At 42.0% G+C, this 27,067-nt stretch overlaps 2 protein-coding genes across 2 annotated transcripts; one reads left to right on the plus strand and one right to left on the minus strand.

The window, feature by feature from the left end:
• The first annotated feature begins 545 nt into the window (after positions 1-545).
• Positions 546-19,878, plus strand: slc25a29 (solute carrier family 25 member 29). Its single transcript, XM_052098043.1, has 4 exons — positions 546-912; positions 14,731-14,774; positions 15,160-15,243; positions 17,472-19,878. Exons 1-4 carry the CDS (start codon positions 885-887, stop codon positions 18,246-18,248), a joined length of 933 nt encoding a protein of 310 aa, XP_051954003.1. The 5' UTR covers positions 546-884; the 3' UTR covers positions 18,249-19,878.
• Positions 19,879-20,854: 976 nt separating this feature from the next.
• On the minus strand, positions 20,855-27,003 carry myh6 (myosin, heavy chain 6, cardiac muscle, alpha). Its single transcript, XM_052097965.1, is given in 2 exon segments — positions 20,855-26,480; positions 26,482-27,003. Coding segments are annotated over 2 exon segments (5,808 nt in total). The 5' UTR covers positions 26,931-27,003; the 3' UTR covers positions 20,855-21,121.
• Between the last annotated feature and the right edge of the window lie 64 nt (positions 27,004-27,067).

Genomic DNA, 27,067 nt, shown 5'->3' on the forward strand with positions numbered 1-27,067 from the left:
ACAGCAAGATGTCCAGTGAAAAAGGAGTTATATTTCGGTTTGGTCTCTTTTCTCGCAAAACCGATTGGATTGCTTCAGAAGCACTGATTAAACCAGTGGAGTCATATGGTTTACTTATATGCCGCCTTTATGTGCTTTAAAGTTTCAGTCACCATTCACTTGCATTGTATGAACCTACAGAGCTGAAATATTCTTCTAAAAATCTTCATTTGTGTTCTGCAGAAGTAAGAAAGTTTCACATCTGGGGGTAGCATGAGGCTGCGGTAACGATGAGAGAATTAAATTTTTGGGTGTACTGTCCCTTTAACAGGCTTAAACGAATCACTGAGTCGAACCGTCCGAGCGAGTCGATTCATTCAAACGAACCAGGCTCCTCAACGCTAGTCCTACTACGGCGAAGGCGAGGCTCATGAATATTTATTACGCAGCGTCGACGTCACGGCACAATCGCGATGACGTTCATCGGTGACCATCCAATGGAGAAGACGCGGCTTGACAACACGCCTTCGCCATAGTAGAATTGGTAAAAATGGAAACCCGGAAAAATCGCGTCTGACGCTAATGCTGCCCCCGAGAAGCCTCCTTAAATCTGTGCGTCGCGATTGGCCGCACGCTCACACACCTCCCCACCGACAACTACCCATCCAGGGCCCGGGACACAAATAGACAGTAAACCCAGTGGGTGGTAGTCAACCTAAGAGGTGAAATTCTCCACTACAACCCGATTAGTGACCTACACAGTGCGCGTGCTTTGAATGCGTTATAATAACCAGAAGACTGCTGCAATTCAGCGCGGGACAGGCCTGAAGAAATAAACAAGATCCCAAAACCATTTCAACCACCATTTGAAGCGAAGGTTGAGACTGTGGGAGTCGGTTTGAGAGATGGACTTCCTTGCTGGCTGCATAGGAGGTAGGTTGCATTTCTATAGTCTCGAACAGGACATTGAATTCCTGTCTGCGGGGTGTCAGTAAGATTAGGGCTTAGTTAAGAGTACATCCAGTCTGATACTTCTATCTGAGTAATGGACTGCGATTGACTGGAATCATGCGGGACTGTAATCGTGCGCGTGCACGTGAAGGGTTTTGTTTCAGGTCATGTTGAATGCTGAATTATTTGTAGTGGAGGAAACAGCCACGTCACATGGTGTCACGGAGCACATGGGACAATAGATTGGTTTCTTGACCCTCTTATTCAGTGGATAAATAAGAATAAATCGGGATAAATTGTGAGGACTTGAATATGGGATTGAAGATTTGGGAATTGGAAGTGCTGCCGTTTATTTGTTGGACTTATTTAAGGTGTTTCTAGGAGGTGGAACTGTTGCCTCTAAATATGTTCATGCACTTTGGAAGTCCTCGTTTAACAGAGTGTGATCAGCATCAGAATGGAAGGGAAGTGTTCCATTGTGACGCAACATTAGATGTTCCATTGTGACTGATTTGGTTGTTTCAGTGTCAACATTCTTCTGTGAATGAGTTTGAGGATAAACTCCATTGTGCTGTTTTAAAAGGCTTATTTGTCTTTTAAATGTAATAATGTTTTAACAGTTGGTGTTAACTGAAGTCATCATCACTCTTGCTCACATTACAGTGATTTAAACCAGCCAGTAGCGCACAAAGGGGCTGAACACACCCCTTAAGAAATTAAGCTCGTTTCATGGTCACAAAATGTGTCAATGTAAAAATTTTTTATAATTAAAAATAATAATAATAAAAAATGTGTGTGTGTGTGTGTGTGTGTGTGTGTGTGTGCATATATATTTACATATTAATTATATTAATTATTTGATTGAATATTGATGGAGCAACATAATTAATAATAATAATTATTATTATTATTGTAAATGTATAATAAAAATTATAATAAAATGTGTGTGTGTGTGTGTGTGTGTGTGTGTGTGTGTGTGCATATATATTTACATATTAATTATATTAATTATTTGATTGAATATTGATGGAGCAACATAATTAATAATAATAATTATTATTATTATTGTAAATGTATAATAAAAATTATAATAAAATGTGTGTGTGTGTGTGTGTATATATATATATATATATATATATATATATATATATATATATATATATATATATATTAATTCTTTAAATAGAATAGAAAATTATTCTTTAGAATATTGATGGGAGCAACATAATTAATAATAATTAAAGATTTATAATAATAATAAAAGTGTGTGTGTGTGTGTGTGTGTGTGTGTGTGTGTATATATATTAATTCTTTAAAAATGTTATTGAATATTGATGGAGCAGCATAATTAATAATAATAATAATATATATATAAAAAGTGTGTGTGTGTGTGTGTGTGTGTGTGTGTATATATATATATATATATATATAATTTATTTTTTAATTGAATATTGATGGAGCAACATAATTAATAATAATAATAATAATAATTATAAATTATAATAAAAATAATAAAATGTGTGTGTGTGTGTGTGTATTTATATATATATATATATATATATACACACATTTTCTTTTTTTTATTTTATTGGAAATTGATGGATCAACATGATTTGTGTGAAAATAAATAATAACAAAAGGTTGTTTCAATTAAAATTTAGTTTTTAAAATAAAGGGTGTTGGCTCAGCGGTTAAGGCTCTGGTTTACTGGCACCGCTGTTGGGCCCTTGAGCATCTGCTCCAGGGGTTTAATGGCTGACCCTGCGCTCTGACCCCAGCTTAGTTTAGAAAACAACTACACTTCATTGCTCTGTACCTGTACTCTGCACAGTGACAATAAAGTTGAATATTAAAGTGTGGGGAAACTTACAGTGCACAATCAACTAATGCAAGTTAACTAATGCTTTTTTGAGTAACAAATAAAGATGATGTTTATTCAAAATAACCACTTCAGACAAAGTCAACCATTTCCTGTTCATTTCAAACTTGTGACGTTACACGCAATGATCTCATGCATCAGGGATGTTTGGCAGCGTGTTGTGACTAACAGGTGTTTAGGAATGTGCTTTGGGAGTTTTTGATGCTATTTAAATGTGCCTTTAGTCCCGTTTGACCCTATTACACTGCAAATAAACAAACACTTACTCAATTAGTATTTTTGTCTTGTTTTCCAGTACACATATTGAAATATTCTTCAAACAAGATATTTTTAATTGACATTTTACCCATCCATCTTCAAACGCTTATCCGAAGTCGGGTCGCGGGGGCAGCAGCTCCAGCAGGGGGCCCCAAACTTCCCTATCCCGAGCCACATTAACCAGCTCTGACTGGGGGACCCCGAGGCATTCCCAGGCCAGTGTGGAGATGTAATCTCTCCACCTAGTCCTGGGTCTTCCCCAAGGCCTCCTCCCAGCTGGACGTGCCTGAAACACCTCCCTAGGGAGGCGCCCAGGGGGCATCCTTACCAGATGCCCAAACCACCTCAACTGACTCCTTTCGACACAAAGGAGCAGCGGCTCTACTCCGAGCTCCTCACGGATGACTGAGCTCCTCACCCTATCTCTAAGGGAGAAGCCCGCCACCCTTCTGAGGAAGCCCATTTCGGCCGCTTGTACTCGTAACCTAGTCCTTTCGGTCATGACCCAGCCTTCATGATCATAGGTGAGGGTAGGAACAAAAATCAGCTCTCTTTTCGTGACAACGGTGCGATAGAGCGAGTGCAATACCGCCCCCGCTGCCCCGATTCTCCAGCCAACCTCCCGCTCCATTGTCCCCTCACTCGTGAACAAGACCCCGAGGTACCTGAACTCCTTCACTTGGGGCAACACCTCCTTCCCTACCCGGAGTACAGACTCCATCAGTTTCCGCTCGTTTTACATTTGAGATATTTCTCATCCCCAAAGGCAAATCGTGCTTTCCTGTCGTAAACATAAAGCTCACTAAATTTAGATAGTTCTCAGAAAACAAGACAAAATATCTCGTGCCATTTTCCTTGTTTTTACTGGAGAACAAGACTCAAATACTTCTTAAAGAATGTATTTTTTGCTGTGTAAATGTTCAGTGTGATGGAAGAACCCCATAGACTTACATTGACAGAGGAACTCCAGTCAGATTTAGAGAACAGAAATCACAGACTCTTCACATGAGCCTGTGAATAACACCTTAGCAATGTCGTCCGACACCCTAGTGTCATGGTGGTGAGTTCTGCGAGGGCAAACAATGTGGTCTGGTGACGCAGGACATTTTCCTTTGTTCAGCTTTGAACTGAGCTGCGGTTGACATTTACTGGTTGTATCTGAAGACTAATAAAAAGCTCTGAGAGCTGAAGTCTTTTACTTCTTTGTTTGGTTTCCCTGACGGATTTCTAAACCTTCTAAAGTGCAAACAGGAAGTAAATGCTCAACTTAAAAGGTGCACCAAGTCTTTGCTTATTAATCGAGCTTTACTACCACTAATAATGACAATAATGATGAGATGTTTACTTTATGTAGTGCTATAAGACAATGCTTAGTTCATGCAAACCAAACAATAAAGCATCAAACACAGTAAACGTTCCACAAACAACAACAGAGCACACGTCAACAGTATAGTCCACATTATAGCGACCACGAGGAGGTTACCCCATGTGACTCTACCCTCCCTAGCAACCGGAACAATTTGGTTACCCCATGTGACTCTACCCTCCCTAGCAACCGGAACAATTTGGTTACCCCATGTGACTCTACCCTCCCTAGCAACCGGAACAATTTGGATACCCCATGTGACTCTACCCTCCCTAGCAACCGGAACAATTTGGTTACCCCATGTGACTCTACCCTCCCTAGCAACTGGGCCAATTTGGATACCCCATGTGACTCTACCCTCCCTAGCAACCGGAACAATTTGGATACCCCATGTGACTCTACCCTCCCTAGCAACCAGAACAATTTGGTTACCCCATGTGACTCTACCCTCCCTAGCAACCGGAACAATTTGGTTACCCCATGTGACTCTACCCTCCCTAGCAACCGGAACAATTTGGATACCCCATGTGACTCTACCCTCCCTAGCAACTGGGCCAATTTGGTTACCCCATGTGACTCTACCCTCCCTAGCAACCGGGCCAATTTGGTTGCTAAGGAGACCTGACTGGAGTCACTCAGCATGCCCTGGATTCAAACTCGCGACTAGCGGTGATAGTCAGCGTCAATACTCGCTGAGATACCCAGACCCCCATGATTTGTGCTTTTTTTAAAGAAAATGAGGGACAAGTTAAAAGTCATTTTTGTGGTAATCGTTATCACGCCATAAATGCTGTCGATTGAGCTGAACCATAGACTGTAAAAAAAGATGGCCGACACCCTTCGCTCTTTTCCATTGGTGAGAACTGAAGCCGCCAGTGTCCCGATATGGCGCTGACATCTTGGGACTTGAGTCTGGCGCAGTTGCGATTTGGGACCAGACCTGCGCAGTAGTGAGCAGGAAGTAAAGCCGCGAAATCAAGGCCCCGCCCTCACTCTCGCCGAATCAATCGCAAGCACACGCCCCTGCACTTTTGACTTATGACGGTGTGAAATAATTAATTATAGAAATTTAGATATTAAATTTAAAGCTCCAATCTCCTCAGTCCCACGAAGATCCCGAAAAAAAGTCCGCTCAGAGAACCTGTCAATCACAGCTGTCAATCATGATGTCACAGCAGCGTTTTTATAGCATCAAATAACTAAAAACAAACTTATTTTGAAAACAAACACTTGAAATGACATCAACGTGATAGAAACGACAGTAAATGACAGAAACTATCTTTGGAAAAAAGAGATGTGAAGTGTAATTTAATTGTTTAGTTGGTCTCACGTCCCGTTGAATAACATGGGGAGGCGGGGCTTATGACCTATACTAGGACCAGCCACCGGGGGGCGATCGAGACGTTTAAGCTTTTGAGGGCTTGTGCGGCACACTTGGTGTAAAGCGGCAGCATTTAGTAAACAATCTTCCAGTATCCAGGACGATAGGTGTCAGTATAGACTCTGAAAACACAAGTACTACTGAGACCGACGGGATGAGGAAGAGTCGGCTAAAAGAGTGCATCTTTAAGACTAAAGTATGCATGGATATATTTATATATATATAAAAATTTAAAAATATGATAAAGAAATAGATTTGGAATAATTCTGAGATTTTTTTTAGTTTTAGACACTGCTGAGAAAACTCACCTTATAGACTTTCCAAAAGTATCATTTAAAAAAAATAAATGTTTTATACATAATATACATCCTAGGGAAAATAAATAACTTTTGTGTTGTTCCCCAATATGTCAAGTGTATTTGGCAAAGATTTTGTGTTGATCCTACCAAAGAATCAGAAGTTTCAGTGTTTGGGAACGCTGGTGGCCTTTCTTTACTCTAAGTGTCCAAAAACCTCTCCAAGCAAATATTCAGGTGTTTTATTCAACATTAAAGCAGAATAACTGAAACCATTAATGCAAGCTTCTGAACAAATATGAAAATACTCAAACTTTTATATCAAATATGTTCCAAATAACGGAAAACAATCACATGGGCACCTTATTCCACCACTCCTAATACTCTTCTGTTGTTTGGTCTCTGAGTGAAACTAATGTGCTTGTAAACGCTTTTAAGTTCTGCCCACAAATTTGGATTTGAGGGCTTTGTGATGCCCGCTCTAATACTTTCACTTTGTTGTCATTAAACCGTTGTGCCACAACTTTGGAGGTGTGCTTGGGGTCATTGTCCATTTGGAAGATCCATTTGTAACCGAGCTTTAACTTCCTGTCTGATGCCTTGAGATGTTGCTTCAATATATCCACAAAATGTTCCTTCCTCATGATGTCATCATCTATTTAGTGAAGTGCACCAGTCCCTCCTGCAGCAAACACCCCCACAACATGATGCTGCACCCCCATGCTTCACTGTTGGGATGCCGTTCTTTGGCGTGTAAGCCTCACCCCTCACCCCTTTTTCCTCCAAACATAATGATGGTCTTTATGGCCAAACAGTTCAATATTTGCTACATCAGACCAGAGGACATTTCTCAAAGTCAGATCTTTGTCCCCATGTGCACTTGCAAACTGTATTCTGGCTTTTATATGGTGGTTTTGGAACAGCGGCTTCTTCCTTGCTGAGCCTTTCAGGTGATGTCCATATAGGACTGGTTTTGCTGTGGATCTAGATACTCGTCCACCTGTTTCCTCCAGCATCTTCACAAGGTCCTTTGCTGTTGTTCTGGGATTGATTTGCACTTTTCACACAAGCTATGTTCATCTCTAGGAGACAGAATGCGTCTCCTTCCTGAGCGGTGTGATGACTGTGTGGTCACATGGTGTTTATACTTGCGTACTATTGTTTGTACAGATGAACGTGGCACCTTCAGGCCTTTGGAAATCGCTCCCAAGGATGAATCATACTTGTGGAGGTCCACAATTGTTTTTCTGAGGTCGTGGCTGATTTCTTTTAATTTTCCCATGATGTCAAGAGACACTGAGTTTGAATGTAGGCCTTAAAATACATCCACAGGTACACCTCCAATTCAGTACACCTCCTATCAGAAGCTAACTGGATAATTGTCTAAAGGCTTGACATCATTTTCTGGAATTTTCCAAGCGGCCTAAAGACACAGTTAACTTAGTGTATGTAAACTTCTGACCCACTGGAATTGTGATTATAGTCAATTAAAAGTGAAACAATCGGTCTGTAATCAATCGTTGGAAATATTACTCATATCATGCACAAAGTAAATGTCCCAAACGTCTTGCCAAAACTATATTTTGCTAATATTAAATATATGGAGTGTTTTAAAAAAAAGAGTTTTAATGACTTAAACCTAAATGTATGTAAACTTCTGAGTTCAACTGTAATTTTCTCTTTATTTGGAGCTTGACAATAGTCAAAAGTTCAAAAAACAAAACAACTTTATAAATCATTCTTACCATAATGCTAAATTTCACATTATGCCACATTTCAGTCTGAGATGCTGTTAACCAGTATTATTATTGTTATTATAAACTTTCCTCAAGAAACTCAAGATCTTCCTAAAGCAATACAAAAAAATACAAATAAATAATACATTCTGTGGAGATGTTGTTTCAGGGTTTTTCCTGGGTCAAAAAGGATTAAGTAGCGTGCGTGATCCCACTCCGCGCTCACCTGTAAATATCAGGAATCCTGCCGGACTCGTGCGCTCCTGCGTGCTCCAGAGATAGTGCACATGACGCTCACGTGAAACACAGATGTGCTCGTCAGATGAGAAGCATATTAAGCGCCTATGAAACAAGATGCATTTAATTGAGTTTGCTTGGGTGGCCGCTGAATTTTTAAAACCCTGTTTATGTTTCTTAAATTCTCACGTCTCACGTGAAGCGTGCATTACACGTTACATATACACGACTGTGGCAAGGCGGAGGGCGGGTAGTGATTATACACACCCGGTCCCTTATCAGGCTAATCAAGCCTCCGAGAGGGATAAAGGCCGATGACAGACGGTGGTGCGACGAGAGAGAGATAGTTTACGGACATGTCCGTCATTTGTGTGTTTGTCTTTTCAAGTTTATCATTAAAACTATTGTTTATATTGTCATTCTCGCCTCCTCCTTTCTATTTGATCCCTTTACGCTGGTGCCGAAACCCGGGAAAGACCAAAAAAAAAAAGCTACTCGCCGGTTCTCTGATACACCGTCGCATGGTCCTCGATCACTCCTCCACCCTCTCAGGCGGACGACAGCCGCTTCTCCCCGGACGGACCAGAGTCAGACTCAGACTCACGTGTTCTCGGTGACTCGTGGGGACACTCCTCCGCCCCTGGCAGCGCCCTACCGCTCCAGGTGGTCGGGGAACACTTCCCTCCTCCCACTCGCAGACGGCGGTCTTCCTCCGACCCCTCCGCGTTTCTGGGGGATGGCAGGGCTCTCCTCCGCCCCTGGCAGCGGCTCCATCGCTCCAGGTGGTCGGGGAGTCCAGTCCCCACTCGCCTCGCGGACGGCGGCCGTTCACTGCGTCCAGATGGTCGGCCACTCTGGTGCCAGGGGCGGTGGATGGCAGCGGCGCTCCCCTGGGTGGACGGCAGTGTCGAGGACTCCGCGACGGGCATCCCTCCTCCTTCCCAGGCTTCGGCACCAGTCTAAAAGGGGTCAATGGAAAGGAGGCGGCGAGAACGCGGCTTGACAATATAAATAATAATTTTAATGATAAACTTAAAAGACAAACACACACACATGATGGTCATCGGCCTTTATCCCGCTCGGAGGCTTGATTAGCCTGATCTGCCCTCCGCCCTGCCACAAGGACATAGCAACACCTCTATTGATTGACACTTTGTATCATCGCCACGATATACAGTATATCGTCATATCGCCCCGCCCTAGCAAGTATGTAACCAAATATTCAAGCCTGTTACTAAACCACATACTGAATACTTCCCCATCCACCATTGACCAAACAAACAGATAGTCCCACCCCCAAAACTCAGAGTCAGTGTTACCGTGTCAGGCTGACCACTCAAACAAAAAGAGCAATGTGCTGAAAAAGCACCTTAGTGCTTCAGGGACATTTATTAACGAATGGCTTCGTGCATATTCAGCTGGGACGGGAGAATGTATTTTTCACATTTCACCTTAACTATATAAACCGCTAACCTACAAACCTTCATCCTATTCTCTTGTGCAAATAACTGACAAGCTTGAGCCGCTGTGAAATGCGTTTCCAGGAAAAGCTCAGAATAGCCCCCCTGACGAAGCATCCACACGCCCATGCGGGAGCCAATCACAGCCAGCGGTGCTGGGGGCTGCGTCTGCGAGCCGGCTTGTGTTTCATGTTACTGACTTGAAGACAAAGTGCTTTATAAATGTTGGAGCACAGGTGTCATTATGGACCTCGTGTCTGATGTTAAAGGGGTAGTTGACACAAACATGAACATTCTGGCATTATTTACTCACACTCATGTTTATACAAACCCGTGTGACTTTCTTCCTGCTGTGGAACACAAGGAGATTTCTGAAGAATGTTAATCTGCATATTCATGCTGCTGGCCGTGTTTGGTGACACCACGTGCGATTCGTGAATGCACCATTAGTTTTATTCTGAATGTGATTGAGATCGTGTCTGTTCCTCACACATCTCTCATGTGAGTTCAGAAGACTTGGAATCGAGCGCTTATGGAATATTGGTATCAAACTTGTATTCTTGTTTTTAGGGACGGACCAGCGGCCTCTGATAATTATTGGCCTGTTATTGACCATATGAAAATCATTTGCATATCAGTCACAAGCATGACAACACTGATATGAACAATCAATAGTTTATTTGCAATTAATTACATAATGTTTTTGCAACGTATATTGTTCATTATAATTCTTCCTGTTATATAAATATTTTTTTGTCTGTCTGTTTCACTGTCTGTCTGTCTGTCTGATTGTCTATCTATCTGACTAACTGTCTCACTGTCTGTCTGTCTCTCTCCCTGTCTGTCTATCTATCTATATCTGTCTGTCTCACTGTCTGTCTGACTGTCTGTCTGTCTCTCTGTCTTTCTCTGTTTGTCTGTCTCTCTCACTGTCTGTCTGACTGTCTATCTGACTGTCGGTCTCTCTCATTGTCTGACTCTGTCTCTGTCTGTCTGTCTCTCTCACTGTCTGTCTGTCTGATTGTCTGTTTGTCTCTCTCTCTCTGTCTGTCTGTCTGTCTCTCTCTCTCACTGTCTGTCTGTCTGTCTGTCTCACTGACTGTCTGTCTGTCTCTCTCTCTGTCTGTCTTTGTCTGTCTGTCTCTCTGTCTCTCTCTCTCACTGTCTGTCTGTTTCTCACTGTCTGTCTGTCTGTCTGTCTCACTGACTGTCTGTCTCACTGACTGTCTGTCTGTCTGTCTCTGTCTGTCTGTCTCTGTCTGTCTCTCTCACTGTCTGTCTGTCTCACTGACTGTCTGTCTGTCTGTCTCTCTGACTGTATGTCTCTGTCTGTCTGTCTCTCTGACTGTATGTCTCTGTCTGTCTGTCTCTCTCACTGTCTGTCTGTCTCTCTGACTGTCTGTCTGTCTGTCTCACTGACTGTCTGTCTGTCTCTCTGACTGTCTGTCTCTGTCTGTCTGTCTCTGTCTCTCTCACTGTCTGTCTGTCTCTCTGACTGTCTGTCTGTCTCTGTCTGTCTCTCTCACTGTCTGTCTGTCTCACTGACTGTCTGTCAGTCTCTCTGACTGTCTGTCTGTTAAATCTTGGTTACACCACAATACATTTTAATATGAAAATATTTATAGCATTTAATAAGCAAATGAATATATAAATAAAGCATTTTTATTCATATCTATTTTATAAAAAGCAATAAATATATTGCAAAAATAAGTGAAACCAATATGAACACCAAAATGTAATTTCTTTATTACGTGTTGTAAACTATAGATTTATAAATATTTCTCATTTTGATCACAGTGGACAACCTTATTAGAATAAAATATATAAATAAATCCGATCGTGTGGCAAACAAATGTCTTCTGAACTCAAATGAACTCTTCACGTATTTATTTTTGCCACTCTTTACACAACATCACTTTCGTCACTAATCAACCCTTGACCCGACTCGATCACCTGACTGCCCCTCACTTACCTTTCAAAACCATGTGTTCATTGGTCAGCATGTGCCAATGCCTTCTCTTGGCAGCCCACCCAGTGAGCCGGGGACGGCCATGTGGATTTGTCGTCCTTGACATGATGCAGTACGTCACCCCTGTCATCTGATACCCTGTGAAATACTGAGAAGCTCTGGGGAGCACAAACCTCATGTGACTCGTGGTGTACATGAGCATGAGGGCCGACGTGTCGCTACAGATGGAAAATAAACGGCTAATTGTCTAAGAATTAAGTTCTCATGTTCATATGTGTTTAGAATAGCAAAAACTATAACGTTAAACAACTCTTGCTATTTCTGAAGTGTGTGTGCATGGAATACCCAACTGGCACTGTACATTTGCAGAAGTGCAGTATACAGTCAAAAAACATTGTGCATTTACAGTCTGATGAATGAACAGAAAGTAACATCATTAGGACAAAAATCATAATTGGGTATCTCAGCGAGTATTGACGCTGACTATCACACCTGGAGTCGTGAGTTTGAATCACAGGGCGTGCTGAGTGACTCCAGTCAGGTCTCCTTAGCAACCAAATTGGCCCGGTTGCTAGGGAGGGTAGAGTCACATGGGGTAACCTCCTCGTGGTCGCACTTATGTGGTAATGTGGTTTGGAGAATAGCGTGAAGCCTCCACACGCACTAGGTCGCCACGGTAACGCGTTCAACAAGTCTCGTGATAAGATGTGCAGATTGACGTCTCAGACACGGAGGCAACTGAGAGTCACTACGCCACCACGGGGACGTTTTATATTTAGTGCAATTGCATTTTATTTAGGCTATCAGCCAAATTTTTTTATTGTTGTTATTTTAATTATTAGAGGCTGTTTAATAAATAAATATATAAAATGCACGCGCAGCTCCAGCGCGCTATTGAATGGCGCTGCTCATTTTACACACACACACACACTCGCGGCTATTGTTAGCCTTCACGCAGTGCACAACATTTGAGCGCTACTCAAGAACATCATCTCCGATATAGATGCTCAATAGTTCGGTTCACTTATAATATGCATTTAGAACGGCACCGGAGGAGCTTTTTACCAGAATATGCATAAGAAGCGAATGAAACTACTGTGAACTAGCCCACAAAAAGACACCTACATGACGTCCTGGGAAGTTCAGAATGTCAAAATAAAAGCGCGAGGGTTTAAAAGTTAAAGGTGTCACAGAGGCAGAGATATGAACTCAGTAGCAGGGTTATTGAACAGATTATGTAAAGGTGAGTAATATAGACACGATGAACAGATAACTCACAACAGTCTTGTGATACCTGCAGGCAATAATGAAGACACAGGTGTGTTTGACATAGTAGAAAGTTCTGGAGTCTCAGAGATACTATCGATGAGAACACACAAAGAGTATGCGTGAAAGCAGGTATATATGTAGTCCTTGATTAGCCACTAATGATATGCAGGTGTGTAATTAGAACTCAGGGGTGAGAGAGCACTGACGACAGTGAGGGAGAAAGAGAGAGAGAGACCGGTGGAGCCGTGACAAAATGTATTTTTATAGCCCAGAAAATGGCATAAAAGTCGGCTTCTGAATAAATCGAAACACTTTGGTTTATTCATGCACACAACAGACATGTCTCTGATTGATAACAATGATCAATGTTGCCTAAAAACACATTGCACATGGCATATTTAGACTGGAGCGTACCTAAAGAGAATTCTGCAAACTGCCGACACTTTTAGTTAATTGCGGCAGCCGTAAGTGTAAAATCGAATTAATTGTGCAACCCTAATCTCTTGCTTTCTAATTACTTGATCTGAATAACTAGAGTTAAGAATTTTTACACAACTGGATTCAGGATGTAATATATATTTAAGACGAGCTACATCAAGCATGCAACATTATGAGGTCATGTGACCAGGGGCGGATTATGACTAGCCAGTGCTAAATAAAATGGTCATTTTTGGGGGAAATTCGTTTTGGGGTTACCCTACAGCTTGGCTCTTATTATTATTATTATTATTATGATTATTATTATAATTATTCCATCGAAAAGCCCTGCTAAGGTGTCATTTAAGCCTTTTCAAAGTGTCCAAAGTTCTACTTTATATTGATGTAATATTTAAATGAGCTATGAGTTCGTTTTAAAATGTTTGTAATTTCAAACTTCAACTGTCAAAACTTTCACACAAGCCCTTTAAAGCTTCTAAAGCTTTCGCGTGACTGTTGAATTAGCCACGCCCCCTCATTCCAAAACCCCGCCCTCCAAAGATCATTTTGAGACCAAAACCGAGCGAAAGAGCTGCGTTGTTTGTTCCTGTCGCTGTCGATTTCAACAGTGGCTCAATAGCGCCCTCATCTGACAAACATTATGAATCACAGCCTCAGTGATCCGCTTCATATGGAACACTATGAGAACGAGCACAATGATTGACAGGTGAAAAGCGACACGTTTTTAGAGTCTACAGCTGTCCCAGAGACCGGTGAGATATCTCAGGACACTTATTTCTTTGATATCTTTAGGCGAGTAGGAACATTTTATGCATACTGTTCCATTAAAAAGCTTAAGCTGGTTGGCTGGTTTTAGCTGGTTTCAGAGGGAGTTTGAGCACTTTTTAGGTGGACAGGCTGGGGGAGACTAGCTAAGACCATCCTGACTAGTTAAAACCAGCCTGACCAGCTAAAACCAGCCAACAAGCTTATGCTGGTTTTAGCTGGTCTTGTCATCAGGGCAGCATTTAATGATTATTTCAATGGCTTTGCAATGTAAACATCATGAAGTATATATAAAATAATTTGGTATCCTACCATCCATGTTTTTATCGGCATAAAACTCAACACTTAATTTTCGGCAATATGTAACGGGGGTCCTGGCACGTCTCTTTTATAGCCTGAAAATGGTTGTAGACCCCCGATTTAAAGCGAATGTTGCTTGAATTCAATAAATGCTAATTTTGAAATATCAGTAGCAAAGTAAATGTTATTGTTTATTTTGCTTACTCAAAATCAGCAAATATTTCACATAAATACGTTGAGTGCATCATAATATGCAGGCAGCCATTTTGGAAGTTATTTTACAAGATCTTCTACATCCAGGTGGTTTTATAAGATTAAAGAGATGCTCAAAAAATGTCATTAGAAACAGGAAGGCAAAAGGGTCCAATAAGAGTCCAATTAAAATTGTTCTGTTTCACATGTTATTGAATAAATATAAATAGTCATCATGTGTTTCTCTTCTTCAGGTGCCGCTGGAGTCCTGGTTGGACATCCGTTTGACACGGTTAAGGTAAGTAATCATCAACTCTTGGCATTGGTGCCGCAGATTTAACGGCATGTTAGTTGAGCGTCATGTCAAACTTGATGTTGGCTCTTTAATTAACTGCATCTCCTGAAACGGCGACCTAGCAAACAGTTAGCGCTGCTATTTTTGGTTGATGTTTATTGACGGGGAGGTTGTTACGTGCCCCTATCTGTTTCCTTCTGAACTCTGTGACTTGCAAAGTAGAAGCCCATTTTAGGACCATTTTACATTATTTATTTGCATTTTACCTACACCCTTTCAGTTCCAGTCCAGATCTCCGTCGAGCCGCCCCTTTCTCCAGTTTCCACATTGTGCTACATACACACTTGTGAAGTGATTTGTTGTGTTAATCCGTCTGTGTCTCCTGCAGGTCAGACTTCAGGTGCAGAGTGTTGATAAACCTCTTTACAGAGGAACATTTCACTGCTTCCAATCCATCATACGTCAAGAGTCAGTGAGTAACTTAAGTGATTTTGTCTTCTACATTTACACACCACAAGCAAAAGTGCCCAATTCTGATATTCTACTCAAATCTGAGAGTTTAGGCTTTTAAATGAGGCTAATATCAGACGAGTCTGAACAGCTGAAACTCCTGAACTGTAGTTTTATTAATTATATTTTATTTTATTTAATGTCATTTATTGTATTAATGTATAATAAAAATAACCATATATACACTCACCTAAAGGATTATTAGGAACACCTGTTCAATTTCACATTAATGCAATTATCTAATCAACCAATCACATGGCAGTTGCTTCAATGCATTTAGGGGTGTGGTCCTGGTCAAGACAATCTCCTGAACTCCAAACTGAATGTCAGAATGGGAAAGAAAGGTGATTTAAGCAATTTTGAGCGTGGCATGGTTGTTGGTGCCAGACGGGCCGGTCTGAGTATTTCACAATCTGCTCAGTTACTGGGATTTTCACGCACAACCATTTCTAGGGTTTACAAAGAATGGTGTGAAAAGGGAAAAACATCCAGTATGCGGCAGTCCTGTGGGCTGAAAATGCCTTGTTGATGCTAGAGGTCAGAGGAGAATGGGCCGACTGATTCAAGCTGATAGAAGAGCAACTTTGACTGAAATAACCACTCGTTACAACCGAGGTATGCAGCAAAGCATTTGTGAAGCCACAACACGCACAACCTTGAGGCGGATGGGCTACAACAGCAGAAGACCCCACCGGGTACCACTCATCTCCACTACAAATAGGAAAAAGAGGCTACAATTTGCAAGAGCTCACCAAAATTGGACAGTTGAAGACTGGAAAAATGTTGCCTGGTCTGATGAGTCTTGATTTCTGTTGAGACATTCAGATGGTAGAGTCAGAATTTGGCGTAAACAGAATGAGAACATGGATCCATCATGCCTTGTTACCACTGTGCAGGCTGGTGGTGGTGGTGTAATGGTGTGGGGATGTTTTCTTGGCACACTTTAGGCCCCTTAGTGCCAATTGGGCATCGTTTAAATGCCACGGCCTACCTGAGCATTGTTTCTGACCATGTCCATCCCTTTATGGCCACCATGTACCCATCCTCTGATGGCTACTTCCAGCAGGATAATGCACCATGTCACAAAGCTCGAATCATTTCAAATTGGTTTCTTGAACATGACAATGAGTTCACTGAACTAAAATGGCCCCCACAGTCACCAGATCTCAACCCAATAGAGCATCTTTGGGATGTGGTGGAACGGGAGCTTCGTGCCCTGGATGTGCATCCCACAAATCTCCATCAACTGCAAGATGCTATCCTATCAATATGGGCCAACATTTCTAAAGAATGCTTTCAGCACCTTGTTGAATCAATGCCACGTAGAATTAAGGCAGTTCTGAAGGCGAAAGGGGGTCAAACACAGTATTAGTATGTGTTCCTAATAATCCTTTAGGTGAGTGTATTATGTAAGTTTAATATATTTATAAATTAAATATTTTATATATGTATATATTATATATATTTATTAATATTATAATAATGTATGTATAAATAATATAAATTATTAATATTATAATGTTATTTATGTATAATATAATACATTAATATAATAATAATTTATATATATATAATATGATTTATTAATATTATAATTAATGTTATATATGTATAATATAATTCATTAATTTGATAATTTATATATATAATTTATTAATATTATAATAAATTATAGATATGTATAATATAATATATTAATATAATAATTTATATTTATAATATAACTTATTAATATGATAGTAAATTATATATATATAATGTAATTTATTAATAGTATAATACATACATATATATATATATATATATATATATATAAACCCCTAATACTTAAATGTCAAAATCTAGATTTTGAAAGTGTCCCAGATTGGAATTAAAAATGTCAAATGTGATTTAGCCTTTGATATCTGTGCATGTAAAAATATGTTGCTTAGAACAAGGGTTTTCAAACTGCGGGCTGGGGACCCCACAGGGGCCACATTGGGTTGCTAGAGGGTCAGTGGAACATTTCAGAGAGTGTAAACGCTTTCTATTTTTCACACACAGTATAAATGAGTCTTTACACATGAAAATATATAACTATTTATATTTTAGGAATCATCGTATTAGGGGGTCCTTGGCATCAAAAAGTTTGAAAACCCCTTAGAATATATATTTTGCAGCACTTGTGACTCATTCTCACCTTCTCCCCAGATGCTTGGCCTTTATAAAGGCATTGGGTCACCTATGATGGGCTTGACGTTTATCAACGCCATCGTCTTCGGCGTGCAGGGCAACACCATGCGCAGGTTGGGCGAGGACACGCCCTTGAATCAGTTCCTGGCTGGGGCGGCGGCGGGCACCATACAATGCGTCATCTGCTGCCCTATGGAGCTGGCTAAGACCCGCATGCAAATGCAAGGTACGGGCGAGAAGAAGTCGTCCACTCGGAAGATGTACAAAAACTCGCTGGACTGCCTGGCTCGCATCTACCAGCGCGAGGGCATACGGGGGGTCAACCGCGGCATGGTTACGACCCTGATCCGAGAGACCCCTGGCTTTGGCGTTTACTTCCTCGCATACGATCTACTGACACGCTCGCTGGGTTGTGAGCCAGAGGACCCTTACATGATTCCCAAACTGCTGTTTGCCGGCGGCATGTCGGGAATTGCGTCGTGGCTCTCCACGTACCCCGTGGACGTGATCAAGTCACGACTGCAGGCCGACGGCGTGGGCGGGAAGTTCCAGTACAGCAGCATCATAGACTGCACGCGGAAGAGCATCGAGCGTGAAGGTTGGCGGGTTTTCACGCGCGGACTTACCTCAACTCTTCTCCGCGCCTTTCCGGTCAACGCGACCACGTTTGCAACCGTTACCCTCTTCCTCTTGTACGTACGCCCCGACGAGGGTCCTAAAGACTGCGAAACCGCTCCCGCCGCACCAGCGCATCATTCTGCATTGCAGCAGCAAACGCAACCATCCAGTCTGTGAGTGGGACGGAACTAGCTCGTAGCGCTTCCCAATATGGCTGACCTGTTGCAGCACAGGGCGCCATCTGCCCACTGTAAATGGAGTTGCACAATCTTTAACACGTCTGTTAACATGTACGATAACTTGAGCTCTGTGAATTGCATATGTAAATATATTTTTATATTCTATAATATTTAACAAACAAACAAACGTGTTCCCTTTTTCTGCCTTACAAGAACAGTTAAACGTATGAATCTGACCGTTGAAAGTAAGACGTTGACTGTTGATATAATTGACTTTTGGCTTTCACAAACTGCTACACGACTTCTGTTATATCGCTAAATGCAAATCAGTGTCTCAACTAAACAAACCCTCGTCCTTGCAAGCCGTTAAACCTTCGTTAGCATGTTTAATTTGACATGAGTAGAAACTAGACAAATCCAGTTTAAGCTGTGCGCGTAATAGATGGTTTATGGCTGGTCAAGTCTAGTCGTTAGCTGGTGGACTACCTTAAACTGGTCTGAGCGGCTAGAAAACCAAAACACCGATACCAGCTTAAGATACTGGCTTCTACTTTTTTGGTCCATTCGTATTTTTGGGAATGACGTATTCTCAAGGGTTCGTCAACGCCAAGGTACGCAACCGTATGACTTTGCCCGTTTCAGTCTGGTTTTGTTTCTGTGAAATCAATGCTAGGTCGTCAATAGGTCGTCTAGCAAGACTAAGGTCACTCGCGAAAGCTACGTCCGTTCTATCAATCTCGCCGGAGAACGTATCCGTCGTTATTAAAGTGCTTTTATGTTATTCCGAGGAGTGGAAATCTAATTTTAGCATGCGCTGCTCTCTGACGGGTGAAGGTTAGCGATATCGTCGCCCGCGGTTCAGTCGATCTCCGCTAGTGTGTTATCTCACTAGGTACCATATCATGCTTGCCATTGTCCCCGGGCAACTCTCAAAGTTAATGTTTGAACCCATTTAGCTCCGGCCCAGAATTGTGAAAAGGAATGCAACAGTTGCATGTTTACTGTTACTTGTTACAATCGTGTTACAATTGTATCTGACACCCTTGTGACAATGATATCAACACGGATGTGTTACATTAGCTTGTCTGAGCATGTGGGTTATCTGTTATGATGTAAGATCAATAAATATGTTGTTTGTATGTATCAAAGCTTGAACATATAGAAGCTTGTGTCAGTCGTGAGTTGCAACTGAGAGAATGTAAAAGATGAGTTCAAAGGAAGCTCATTACAAATGCAAATACGGTTTCTAGCAGAGTTTGATTATGTTTGTATTGATTAACGTATATGTTGTATTAACTGTAAATATCTAGTATTTGATTAAAAAGGGAAGTTTACTGTAGACCGCTGCTTTGAGGACGAAGTTCATTCTGTGTGACGTCAGTGAGAAATGTTAAAGAGTTCAATCGGTTTTAAGAGTACTGAAGTGAATTTTCGTTTTAATGGCTTTAGGTTTGGTTGTTTTTCAAGTTTGTTATTGCTGCTGAAGTGACAGAACAATATGGAGATAAACTGCTGTCCTATTTTTGTAAGAAAAGGTTTAGTTCAGCATTGCTCCCATTCAAAATGTAGTTGGCCTCAAACAATTTATAAATTGCTTTTGGTCGGACAAAATGAAATGTAAAAATAAATGGGATAAAACAATAAATGACTCTTGTTTTCCCTTTTTTTTTTTTTTTTTTCTTTTTACATTTAACCTCATGAACGCACAATACATAACATTATATTCTATATATATATATATATATATATTATATACTATATATTTCAGTATATTTCAGATGTGGGTCAAATTAATTTCTGTACTGTGTTTTTTTTTATTAGTTGCATTTTTATATGGTATAAATTAACTTTATATTTTTTCAGTGTTCACAGTTAAAGTTGCAACTTTTCTATAAACATTTGTAAGTTTGTTGTATATCAGGGGTCGGGAACCGATGGCTCGCGAGACACGTGTGGCTCTTTGTTATAAATCAAGTGTCTCGCCGGGTCTCTCGCCATTCACCAACACATGATCGTTTAAAACTTTCTAGAGACACTCTTCCAACAGAAAGTGTGAGTGCGATTGCAAAGCTTGAAGTCAACGACACTGTTTTGAATTTTACAGCCTACTCCTGCTGAACAAGGTTTGGAATGAACACTCGCCAAATGCGGAGTATTTTACTGATGTAGCAGCCTCTGTGGACGGCAACCTGAAAGACTTGTCGGAGAGAGATGACAAACAATTAGACACAAAGACGCACGTCCCAAAAGGGGAGTAAAGTGTTACGTAAAGTAAAATTAAGGAGACCCACCACAAACACGTGTGCTCAATTCCATATTGCAACATGTTACCTGTTAATATTCGCATATTTGTTTATTTTTGAGTAGTCTATGGCAATATAAACATTGTATTTTATTGAAACACGTATTAAAATAGTAAATTATTCGTTTGTGGTCTCGCTCTTTTGAAAAAAATGCATCAACCAAAACTTACAAAATTGGCTCCGCCCCTGATGTATATGAATATGTAGCCACAAATCCCATTATTTCAATAAATTATTATTATTATTATTATTTGTAGATTTTATTTCAGGATAGGTCAGATAAGGAAAATTAACAGCAATGCAAAATCAATAACGAGACATTTATGGTTAAATGCATTTAATTTATTGTTCAACATGAACGTGCATTTCAAATTATAAGCAAAAACCGTCATTCTTGAATGATAATTAAACATATGGCATTGTGTCAATTAAATCCATGTGTTGAGGTTTGGCTTGTGCAGTCATATTGTGTATTCCATCGTGCAAATGTAAAATAAGGTGTTTATAGTCGTGTTAATCTTTAAATCAATAAACAAACAAATGTGTTGAAGCGCAACTACTTTGGGCTTTACTCATCCTGTGATTTCTTTCCAGGCACACCGTCTCTAGTTTTAGCACGCAGCTTGTTTACTTGAGACTCTGCAATGTCGGCACGCTCCTCTGCCTCTTCCAGCTCATGCTGTAATTTTCGTAATTTGGCCATGTGGGCATTGGCCTGTTCCTCGGCCTCTTCAGCTGAACGTTTGTAGGATTTCACCTTCAACTGCAGCTTGTCCACCAAGTCCTGTATTCTTGCCAAATTCTTGCGATCCTCCTCCGTCTGATAAGTAAGCTCCTTTATGCGGCGCTCAAACTTGCGCACGCCTTTGATGGACTCCGAACCTCTTTTTTGCTCCGCTTCCAGTTCATTCTCAAGATCACGGATCCGAGCTTCCATTTTCTGGAGCTGCTTTTTCCCGCCTTTCATTGCTACTTGCTCTGCCTCGTCCAGACGGTGCTGTAGGTCCTTAATGGTCTGTTCCATGTTCCTTTTCATCCTTTCAAGGTGTGCACTCGTGTCTTGTTCCTTCTTCAGCTCCTCAGCCATCATTGCTGCATCTGTGATGGCTTTCTTTGCTTTCTCTTCTGCATTGCGGTACTCTTGCACCAGTTCCTCCATTTCATTCTGAAGTTGAAGCAGATCCAATTCTTGCTTCTTCTTTTGATTGATGAGGCTAGTGTTTTGTGAGTGCAAGAGTTGCATCCTCTCCGTTGCTTCTGTAAGTTCATGCTCCGCTAGTTTGCGACCTCTCTCTGTCTGTTCCAACATGGCTCTCAGTTCCTCTAGTTCTGCTTGGATGAGGTTGTTTCTGCGTTCGAAAAGGGCAATGTTTTCTTTAAGGTCATCGTTACTATGAAGTGTGTCATCCAGCTGGAGTTGAGTGTCTTTTAAACATGACTGTACCATCTTCAGCTGCTTCTGGGCATCAGCTGCCTGTCTGTTGGCCTGGCTTAGCTGAATTTCCATTTCATTAAGATCCCCATCCATCTTTTTTTTTACTCTCAAGGCCTCATTACGGCTTCTTGTCTCTGCCTCAAGAGCGGCCTGCAAGGAATCTACCATACGTTGGTAGTTTCTTTTTGCTTGTTCCATTTCTTCATCCTTCTCGGCCATCTTGCGTTCAATGTCTGCCTTCACCTGGTTGAACTCTAGCTGGGCTCGTAGGATCTTACCCTCTTCATATTCAACTGAAGCGTCCGCTTCCTCCAGTGCAGACTGCAACTCCCCTTTCTCCTGTTCCAGCTGTTTCCTGAGTTTTTCCAACTCATGAACGGTCTTCCGTCCTTCTCCCACCTGATCTGTTAGGTCTGAGATTTCCTCCTGTAGATTCTTGTTTTCCCTCTTGATCGTCTCAAGATGATCTAAAGTTTCTTCATAGGAATTCTTTAGCTTGAAGAGCTCGGTACTCGAGCTGCGAGCTTCCTTTTGTGCTGCCTCAAGCTCACATTGCGCCTCTTCATACTTTTGTTTCCACTCTGCAAGGACTTTGTCAAATGATCTCTGTTTCTTGTCCAGGGCAGAAGATGCTGCATTTGAGCGTTCAAGGTCCAGCATCAGATCTTCAATCTCATTTTGCAGGCGATGTTTAGTCTTCTCAAGAGAAGAGCACTTCGCATTCACCGCTTCCACCACCTCCTCAGCTTCTTGCAGTTTTTGTACAAGTTTCTTCTTGGCTTCCTCCAGTTCCTCCGTCCGCTGGATTCCGTCAGTCTCATACTTTGCCCTCCATGTTGCCACCTCTGTATTAGCCTTGGACAAGGCTCTTTGCAGCTCAGCCTTTGCTTCTTGTTCCTCCTCAAATTGCTCTCTCAGTAAGTCACAATCATGACGAGCTGACTGTACAGCATGAGCAAGAGCATTCTTTGCTTTCACCTCTTCCTCAAGTTGCCTTTTGAGGTCCTCAAGTTGCTGGGTGTAGGAGACCTTTCCTCTAGTCAGCTGAGAAATCAGACATTCCTTCTCCTCCATTTGGCGTCCAAGTTCCCCATTTTCAGTTAGCAGCTTGGCTTTCTGTGTAGACAAGTCAATAAGAGATCTCTGGGCTTCTTCCGCTTTCAACCTATGCTCATTCATCTGATCTTCTAATGACCGGCACATCTTTTCAAGATTTACCTTGGCCCTGACAACACTTTCCATGTTTGAGGAAAGGTCATCCAGTTCCAACTTTAATTCAACCTTTTCCTTCTCTAGTTTTTGTTTGACCCTTTGCAAATTGTCAATCTGTTCCCCAAGTTCAGCAACACTGTCCGCATGCTTCTTCCGAAGAGTGGCCGTTGTGGCCTCATGCTGAAGGGTGGATTCTTCAAGATCCCTGCGTAACTTCTGAAATTCAGCCTCCCTTTTTTTATTGAGCTCCACCTGAGCAGACGTGGCTCCGCCTGCCTCCTCTAGGCTCTCGCTGATGTCCTCCAGCTCTCGAGAAAGATCAGATCGTTGTTTCTCCACTTTTGCACGGGCCGCACGCTCCGCGTCTAGCTCCTCCTCCAGTTCCTCAATTCGAGCTTGATTCTCCTTTAGTTTTTTCTGCAACTGCACTGAACCCATTTGCTCATCTTCAATCTTCCCATTGAGCTGGTTCATTTCAAATTCTTTCTTTTTGAGTTTTTCCTCTAATTGCTGTTTGTCATTCTCTAAATCCATTACGTTCTCCTGAGTCAGTTTTATGTCACCTTCCAGTTTCCTCTTGCTACGCTCCAAGTCCATCCTAACTTTCTTTTCTTGTTCCAATGAGCCCTCGAGGTCATCCACCTGTTGCTCAAGCTTAGCTTTAGCTTTTGTCAGTGTATTTACTTTGTCCTCCTCACTTTGAAGGTCATCCAGTGTCTGCTGGTGAGCCTCTTGTAGAGCCTTTTTCTCTTTGGTGAGCTTCATTATGTTTTCATCAAGGGATGCCATTTCCTCGGTGAGATTTTTCACTTTGTTCTCAGTGGCGTGCTTTTCCTTCTCCACCTTGGCCAGTGTCAGCTCCAGGTCGTCTATATCTTTCTTGAGCTCTGAACATTCATCCTCCAGCTTACGTTTCTTGGCTGTGAGGTCTGCGTTTATCTCTTCCTCGTCCTCTATGCGTTCTGAAAGCTCTTTGACTTTTGCTTCCTGCTGGATTTTGCTTTTAATGAGCTGCTCACATCGCTCCTCGGCATCGGTTAAGGTGTCTTGCTCGGACTGCAGCTGAAGGTGCAAATCATTCTTTTCTTGAAGGAGAGAGACCATTTTCTCTTCTAACTCTTTCCTCCTGACCTCAGATTTTTCCAAAGCCTCTTTTAATTTATTGAATTCTTCCTTCATATTTGCCATCTCCTTTTCAGATTCGGCACTCTTTAGCAAAGGTTTTATCTTGAAGAACAGTTTCATCCACGGCCAATTTTTTACACCAAGGAAGGAACGAAGGTTCCACTGGATGACCATGAGGGCGTCTCTGCGCTCCACAAGTTTCTGATACTCTGCTCTCATGAGTAAGCCACGTGCATAAGCTTGGATCCTAGTGAGGATACGAGCAAGTTGGTCATCTCGCATCTCCTCAAGTGTACCGAGCAGGCCGGCTTTGAAAAAGACTTTTGTGTTGCCAAATTTGTATTGTGTGTGGTCAATGTCTAGCGACCCTAAGAGCTTCTCGGCGCTCTTCCTGTTCTCAATGAACTGGCCTTCTGGAATGGCAGATGCATTCAGGATCCTGTATCTTTGTTTGAAATCTCCGTAGAGGATCCTGTTTGGGAATCCTTTCCTGCAAATCCTGATACCCTCAAGTACACCATTACAACGAAGCTGGTGCATAACAAGGCAGTTGTCCATGATTCCAGGAGTCTTGCTCTCGTTTGGAATCAGACAGCGGACAAAGTGTGGGTGTGTGGTTTTCAGATTGGTCATTAATTTGTTGAGGTTTTCTCTGTGCAGGGCAGAGACGGTCTGAAAAGATGACCCCTTTTTCTTGGCCCCTTTTCCACTGGACTTTTCAGCTGCATCTGCTGCTGCATAACATGAGAAGAGATGACTCAACAACTTTAAAGAGGATTTTTGATAGAGCCCGACAACTGTTTCGTTCAGTGGGTCTTTGTTCTTGACCAGCCAGCCTGCAATATTATAATCAACAGTGCCTGCATAATGGCATAAGGCAAAGTGCGCCTCTGCCTTTCCCTTCACCACCCGTGGCTTCTGGAAAATGTTTGACTTGCCCAGGTGGTTGTCATACAACTTTGATTTGAAAGTCTGATCACTTGCCTTTGGAAACATGCACTCTTCCTCAAGGATGGACATGATCCCGAGAGGTTTCTCAATCAGATCAATGCAGGCTTGCAGGTCCATCCCAAAGTCAATAAACTCCCAATCAATTCCCTCTTTTTTATACTCCTCTTGCTCAAGCACAAACATGTGGTGGTTGAAAAACTGTTGCAGCTTTTCATTTGTGAAATTGATGCAGAGTTGCTCAAATGTGTTGAAGTCAAAGATCTCAAAGCCAGCGATGTCTAGCACCCCAATGAAATGCTGGCGATGCTGCTTTGTGTCAAGTGAATGATTGATTCTTACCACCATCCAGCTGAACATTTTCTCATACACTGACTTGGCCACTGCACCGATTGAGTAATACACTTGGTCTACACTCTGTCCTTTTGTAACGTACTCATTGCCTACCTTGACCCTCGGATGGCAGAGTCCTTTGAGCAGGTCGGCAGAGTTCAGCCCCATTAGATAAGCTGCCTTATCTGCATTTTCTGTACCGTCAGGCTCCGCCTGCTCTTCACGCTGTTTCTGTTTGAATTTCATATTGCCGTAGTGCATGATGGCACCTGTCAGCTTGTAGACTCCCATCTTTTCTTCTAAAGTGAAACCGAGTACATCAAAGGCCTTATCAGTAGCCATCAACTCCTCGTTGTCATTGATTGATGCAACAGTTACTTCTCCTTGGGAGATGTACGAATAGTCATATGGGTTATTGGTGATCAACAGCATGTCCAGTAGTTCTGGCTTTTCATTGGACAATATCTGGAAGAAGATGTGATAGTTCCTCTCAGATTTTAGCTGGAAGGTCACACGAGACTTCTCTAACAAGTATGTTTCAATATCAGCAGAGGCGAGTTTACCACTTGTCCCAAAATGAATGCGGATGAATTTTCCAAAGCGAGATGAGTTGTCATTTCTCAACGTTTTGGCATTGCCAAAAGCCTCGAGTGCAGGGTTCGCCTGGATTATTTGATCCTCCAGGGTTCCCTTGCTAGAGTCTTTCTTTCCAGCAGCTCCACCAGTGGCGGCGATGCTGGCAAAATATTGGATGACTCTCTTAGTGTTGACAGTCTTCCCAGCACCGGATTCTCCAGTGATCAGGACCGACTGGTTCTCCCGATCAGTTAGCATATATTGATAGGCATTATCTGAGATAGAAAAGATGTGAGGGCGCCTCTGTTCTTTTCTTACCTCTGTAAGCTGCGACTACCTCGGAGTCATACACGGGTAACCACTTGTAAGGGTTGACGGTTACACAGAACAGCCCTGAGTAGGTGTAGATCATCCAAGCTGCGTAACGCTCTTTGAGGTTGAACAGCACCGCGGGCTCGTGAAGGAAGGTCAGCATAGCCATGTCTTCGATTTTGTCGAATTTAGGAGGGTTCTGCGGGTGGACGTCTCCGTCTTTGACGGTCACTGTCCTTCCATCCTCCGTCTTAACAGTGACCTTCCCTGCTTCCTTGCTGACAATTTTCCCCTTGACAAACTCCACCTTTTCATCCACAACAAAGCATTCGGTCTTGATGTCAAAGGCTCTCGTCTGAGCTTCGAGACGCTCTTTGTCCGACTTCCTCAGGAAGGGAGCAGCCTTTCCGAACTCTGCCATCAGAGCATCACCCATAGCGACCGATTGAGTTTTCCAGGCACACCGAGAGTTGATGAACAGTCCTCTGCTGAGGAAACTTTAGAGAACAAACCTCTAGTGCTTGGTTTATATAGAGTGTAGCAAAGAACCAAATAAGGATTCGAAAGGGAAGA

Source organism: Xyrauchen texanus, chromosome 30 (assembly GCF_025860055.1).
Source record: "Xyrauchen texanus isolate HMW12.3.18 chromosome 30, RBS_HiC_50CHRs, whole genome shotgun sequence".
NCBI lineage: Eukaryota > Metazoa > Chordata > Actinopteri > Cypriniformes > Catostomidae > Xyrauchen > Xyrauchen texanus.